Consider the following 6,658-nt stretch of genomic DNA (forward strand, 5'->3'; position numbering starts at 1 on the left):
TTCTTAAACACATGAAACTTGCACCACTGGATGAACCAGATGACTGCAGGTAACATTTGGACAAAAAGTCTCATGACTCCATCTTTAGGGCTTAGTTAGATTAACTATTTAATATGTTAAGGTCAATACATATTCATTCCAAAGGCACTCTTATAATGTAGATTAAATAAAATGTTGACATAACATATAGAGGTATGATTCATTTTTTAAAGAGTTAAATGTTGTAATTACATGAACAAAAGTGCTTTATTCCAAGATGGGATCAGGGTTTTAACACCTTTTATACTCATGTTTTTTATAATTATTTTATGTGTAAAAGCTCAAAATAATGACATAAATACATCTGTTCATGTTATTATCATAATAAAAACATTATTATTATTATTATGACGACACTTTTCATCAATGATGTTTCGCCACAGCGGGCTCATCAGTACCTGGTGAGAAAAGGTCAATCCAGCTCTGACTTGAGGCTGTTCAAGAAACAGCTCAACTTGATCTGGTTCCACCTCTACCACAGGCAGAGAAACACAGGGTGAGATCTCCTCCTGCCAACCATCCCGCTTTAACTTTGTCCAGTTGTTAAATTCATCCATGAGATTCTGCAACACTATAATTTAATAATCATTTCTTTGGTAAGAAGTATGTGTGTTTCTGTTCTTAAACTGATCATCACCAGCCTGGACTCCAGTGGATTTGAACATGTGTTTGTTGGCGAGACAAAATCAGGAACAGAAATCATTGGCTTTCACAACTGGGTCCAGTTCTACCTGCAAGAGAAAAACCAACACTTGGACTACAAAGGATATAAGGCCAGGGAGCATGATTTGGTAAGAATAACAGTTCACCAGACAGAAGAGATTCATTTCCTTCGTTGGTAACATATCCATTAATGTTCATGCTTTTGTCACAGCCTGATCAAGATGACCACGTTCTCAACCTCCAGTTCAGCTGGCACGGTGTGGTGAAGCCCGTTGGCAGCGCCTTCATCGGCACCAGCCCCGAGTTTGAGATGGCCGTCTTCACCATCGTCTTCCTCATGAACACGGAGAGAAGCACCACAGTTGTGGTCAACATTGACCAGTGTCAGATGGAGCTGGTGGTGATCAGACACGGGCGCTCACTCGGGACAGCGTACCCCAAACTGCTCAGCAGCAACGGCAGACATGTCAGGCAGCACGCGCACTGATGTGATCCATCATTTTATTTACTTCTGATCAAAACTAATCTTTGTTCAGCAATACGTGGCCTCATTAATACGGAACTGACCTGCCTAATGTACTGCAAAGGACATTTACATGTATTTCAAGATCACTGTGACCTCAGTAGCTTTCAATAAAATGTTATTTTGGAGTTCAACATTTTTATTTTGCACAGTTTTCTTTAGAAAACAAGTCTTTCTAGTCATTTACATTTATTCAATGTAATATATATAGAACATAGAACTGTGGCATGACCCTTGTGGGGACAGTAAAAGCAAACAAAAGGGAGATCCCGCAAGTGATGAAAAGTAAAGAAAATCATGTGTCCTTCCTCCCTGCTTCAAAAAAGAAGGTTGTCCTGCTCCTGTCATCCATGCACAGACAACCAAGCATAGGACCCACTGAAAACCTGAAGTGATTGGATTTTAAAACCAAGCAAAGGTGGTGTTGATACTTTTGACCAGATGTGCACTCACATGGCTGTGGAAGAAAAACCAAGAAATGGCCCCTTTGCGTCTTCTATGGCATGATCATTGTTGGTGTGATGAACTCGTGGATCATTCACAATAAGAATGCAGTGAAGAGAGGTGACAACCACATGCCTTATATGCAGGCTTTGGCACCGGCACTTATGAAACCATTGGCAGAGTAGAGGCTCCCCTCTTCAAATCTGACACGTCAACTCACAGTCCTGATCTGTATCGTGCTCAACATCCCTACCCTTGTCACTCTTGCAGGTGACAAGGGTAGGACCTGCAAGGACCTGTCCAAGCCTGACTGCCCCGCAGGCTTGGACAGGAAGTGTGTCCATGCCATTATTACCCTGCGTGTACTGACAGCATGTAAGGCAGGGGTGTCAAACTCAATTGCACAAGGGGCCAAAACTCAAGGCACACTTTAGGTCGCGGGCCAAAGAAGATAAACATTTATTGAACACACTAAAACAATGTTTTTAAACATAAATATGAATAAAAACAGATAGGAATATTATTCCAGATTAAATACACTTATAAAATAAACTTTAAATATTTTGCTCTTCATAAAAATATATCCTGTCAAAATTATGGAAGTTAGAAATATGAACATGCTGCCAAAAACCCCAGAAAAAATAAATGAAAGCATACACAAGGTTCGAGCCGCATGTAGACGGAGCATTGCTTCAGGAATGGAACTAATAAACTGTGCGGGCCAGTGTCGTACTTTGCCTTGAGTGTATCATTACACTGCAGCTCCATCTGAATCTGCACTGGTGCAGTTCAGCAAAGTCCGCTGACTTGGTTCAACATTATTTGGCATCAGGGAAAGTGAGGCAGGTTGCACTGGTGCATTTGCAGTGATGGGAATAACAGCGTTACACGTAACGGCGTTACTAACGGCGTTACTTTTTTCAGTAACGAGTAATCTAACTAATTACTATTCCTAGCGTTACAACGCCGTTACAGTTACTAACAAGGAAACGCGGTCCGTTACTATTTTTCAACAAACAGACGGTTGAAGCTGTGTTCAGCTTACTGCATCTTATATCAGTTGCACGGAAGTAGCTGTAAGTAATCTGGACGCTACAGCTTTAAGCAGCTGCGCGCTCCCGCGGACGCGAAAATCACGATCACTGTCTAGCACAACACCTGGAGCTAAGGGGGTAAAACAATCGCATGAGTGCTGCTGTTTGACTGAGGAAGAATAAAGTAGTCGTGGTAAGCCAATCACATGACCACTTAAAGACAAAGCAACAAGGTGATATATACCAGTTTATAAATTATGTTGATAGGCCACGTAAAACCAGAGTCATGATAAACAAGATATACGCGGCGTTTTTTCCTCAATAGTTTCGTCACGTTTACTGTCTAAGGACAGTGCTAGCAAGCATTCTCTGCTTATGACCAAAACAAAAAAAAAAACAGCGGAAGTTTTAGGAGTGACGGCGAGAGAGAGAGAGAGAGAGAGAGCAGAAAAAGAGAGAGCGCGAGTTTTGAGATGTGAGAGATTTGTGACGTTTAGCGTGTTTGGAGTGTGTAGTTAATGTGTTGTCTTGTGTAGTTAGTGTGTAGTGTTGTGGATAGTTTTGTGTTGTGTGTCAGAACAATAAGGTGACTGCTGTCTCCAGGTAGAAACAGGAGTGATACACCTGCTGCTGTCAGGCCTGCAGGTATCAGGCTGTGATGTTCTCCTTTATAGTGGACAGAAATATTTGGAGTGGCACAAATAATTTGTGTGGCATCTTACTGAATGCAGAACAGCTGATTGTTCTGTAAATAGTTTGAAATGGTTATTTTAAAAAAGGGTAAAAGTAATCTTGTGCATAGGATTTTAAAATTGACAATTTATAGTTGCATTTAAAGTTATGAAATATGATTCATTAAAGATGTTTGTGGTTGTTACAGTAAAAAATATAACTTTTTCTACCCTGATTTTATGGTTTTTGTCTGATTTTAGATCAACTGTGTTAATACAGTATGTCAAAATGAAAACATGACTGTAAATTCAGACACGTGAGGTTGTGCTGAAAAGGATGATACCAAACAAGGCAAAGTAAATAGTTTTTAAAGGTGAAATGTGGAGGGAAAATCAAAAGTAGTTAAAATGGCCAGTTATACCCTGGACCCCAGAGGGTTAAACTTTTTTTTTAAAGTAACGCAATAGTTACTTTTCAAGTAATTAATTACTTTTAGGATATTGTAACTCAGTTACTAACTCAGTTACTTTTTTGAAGAAGTAACTAGTAACTATAATTGAATTACTTTTTCAAAGTAACTTGCCCAACACTGTGCATTTGTGACAGCTTCACTTGAAATGCCTTCACTGCATCATACATGCCATGTCCATGAACTGACAGGTTTCCTTGCTGAGCTCAAAAACTCTATATAGAATTTTTTATCCCAACTCAGCCAACGGACCTCTGTATGATATGGAATGTCGGCAAACTCTGAATCTATTTCCCACATAAAAGACTGAAATTGACGGTGATTTAAACTTTTAGCTCAGATAAAATTTACTGTTTGCGTTACAGTGATCATTACATGCTCCATTTTTAGGACTTTACCACACAGCCTTTCCTGGTGTATGATGCAGTGATATGCTGTTAACTCACCGGTACAGTTCTCCACCTGCATCTTTACTCGCATCCTGCTGACTAGTCCGCTTTTTTCACCGCACAACACCGGCGCTCCATCTGTTGTAAGTCCAACAAGTTTGTCCCAGGGCAGTTTCATGTCGGTTACACTTTGACATACGTTTTAAAAAATGTCTTTTCCTGTCGTTGTCCCGTGCATCGATTTAACGTTCAATATTTCCACTCCACGGATGAAGATGGCCAGCTGTGCAATGTCCATCATGTCTGTACTTTCATCCACAGCAAGAGAGGATGCAATAAAGTTTTTGCTTCTTTCACACAACTGTGTTCTTAAATCAGTGGCCATCTCACAAACCCGATCAGCAATCGTATTTCTCTTCAGGCTCACATTTGCCAAAATCTGCCTTTTGCCTGGACACAAGACGTCGCACAGCTTCATCATGCAGCTCTTCAGAGTGGTACCGGGCTGATTTGGTTATCTCCTCTGCTACAATAAAATTTGCTTTCACAACAGCTTCACTTTGTGATTTTGCTCTGGTGAAAAAAGGTCTGCTGAAATGTCAGATTCTTCTTTAGACTTCTACTTTCTGTAGCTTTTGCTCTGCATTTAGGTTTTTCAGCTTATCTTGACGTTTTGTCTTGTAGTGCCGTCTTAACTTAAATTCCTTAATTACAGCCACATTAACTCCACTAATAAGACACACGGGTTTACCAGCAATGTCTGTAAACATATATTCAGTCTCCCTCTGGCGCTGAATGGCTCTGTTATCAGAATCAACTTTTCTCTCCACCATTGTGAGCGGCTAGCTTCACAATAACAGAGGTTTGACTTGATTGACGCGGGAATGTTCCCGGTTAGCCGAGAGTTCAGCAAGGAGGCTGCAGCGCTGCATTACGGGATCTGTAGTTTGTATATTATTAGCGCCTCATATCGCCGGGCCATGCATAACAATAATAGTACATCCATATAAAATGATCTCGCGGGCCGGATATAAATGTACGCCGGGCCGGATGTGGCCCGCGGCCCTTGACTTTGACACATGTGCCTTAAACCTAGCTTTGGACTGCACAGGGTTCTCAGGGAGAGAATATTGAGAGACCTGTAGCTTGCTGCTGTCAACAACCTTCTACTGCGTAGCAGCATTTCTTATTTAGCTTTCTGTTTTTCTTCTTTTTTTCCACATACAGTCTACATACAATGTACATACAGGGTAATGACTGTGAATGCTTGGTGGGATGCTTCTATGCTGGTAAGGAGATGTCATTTCAGGACTTAAACCAGACTCTAAGAAATTGCTGTGTCTAATTTTGCGATGCTGCGAGTAACAAACTGGGTTCAGTTTGGAGGTTGAAGAGGAACTTTCCCTCACCAGGCCGACAGCCATCTGTGCCACAGTTTATCTCATGCAGCGCAGTGTTAATTTTAAAATGATCAAATACTTTGGACAATGTATATTCTTCAATGACAAAAAATACAAGTGTTCATTTAAGCAAATAAACAGAGTCGTAAGAGATGTTTTTCAGAAATTGTTGTCTTTATTTTGATTTGCCACTAACAAATTTTTTTAACTTTGTAGTTTTTGTTGTGCTCTCTATTATGTGAAACCCTCACCTAATTTGTTATGTTTTTTAACAAATTAAACCCCAACAATCAAATGATCCCCTGTGAGCAAGCACTAGGCACGGTGGAAAGGAAAAACTCCCTTTAAACAGGAAGAAACCTTTGACAGAACCAGGCTCAGGAAGGGGCAGCCATCTGTCACGACTGGTTGGGGGGTGAGAGGCAAAAGAAAAGAAAAATGAGAGCACAAGTTAGCTATATGTTGCTCATGTTGTCTAACATGAACAGCGTATGGTTTTCTGGGCTGTGGATGAAAAGCAGTCCATCATTACTAGTCTTTAAAAGGGAACTAATCCATCACCAGGGTAGCAATATGGCTCAACGAGGCCATAGACAGAGTCAAACAAGCAATCGCTGTTAAGCATTGAAAAGCCCCAGTAAGCTGCAGGTATAATAAGGCCTACTGCAGCAATACCTAAACCTATTTTAAGTAGGCGTTTAGCACCATGACGCCATGAACCACTAGTCGGAACCACGTCAGGAGGTTGTTCTGAGACAGGAGAATCGAGCTCTTCGGGTTGAAGACCAAGATTCTCCTGTGTCGGGACCACATCTAGAGATGGTTCTGAGACAGGAGAAACAAGCTCCTCGGGTTCAGGAGCAAGATTCTCCTGTGTCGGGACCACATCTAGAGATGGTTCTGAGACTGGAGAAACAAGCTCCTCAGGTTCAGGAGCAAAATCCTCCAGCTGCAGAGCCTCCAGAGATTCCACCTGTGACTGTTTTTCGTCCTTAGCCTGTCTCACCCTACACTGAAGAATAGAT

General features: G+C 41.2%; 1 protein-coding gene across 1 annotated transcript; it reads left to right on the plus strand.

Moving 5' to 3' along the window:
• Window positions 1-332: 332 nt before the first annotated feature.
• On the plus strand, window positions 333-2,258 carry LOC134631507 (uridylate-specific endoribonuclease C-like). The gene is made up of 3 exons (XM_063479910.1): window positions 333-535; window positions 680-830; window positions 914-2,258. Exons 1-3 carry the CDS (start codon window positions 387-389, stop codon window positions 1,187-1,189), a joined length of 576 nt encoding a protein of 191 aa, XP_063335980.1. The 5' UTR covers window positions 333-386; the 3' UTR covers window positions 1,190-2,258.
• The last annotated feature ends 4,400 nt before the right edge of the window (window positions 2,259-6,658 follow it).

The sequence above is a fragment of the Pelmatolapia mariae genome, linkage group LG7 (genome assembly GCF_036321145.2).
Source record: "Pelmatolapia mariae isolate MD_Pm_ZW linkage group LG7, Pm_UMD_F_2, whole genome shotgun sequence".
NCBI classification, from domain to species: domain Eukaryota; kingdom Metazoa; phylum Chordata; class Actinopteri; order Cichliformes; family Cichlidae; genus Pelmatolapia; species Pelmatolapia mariae.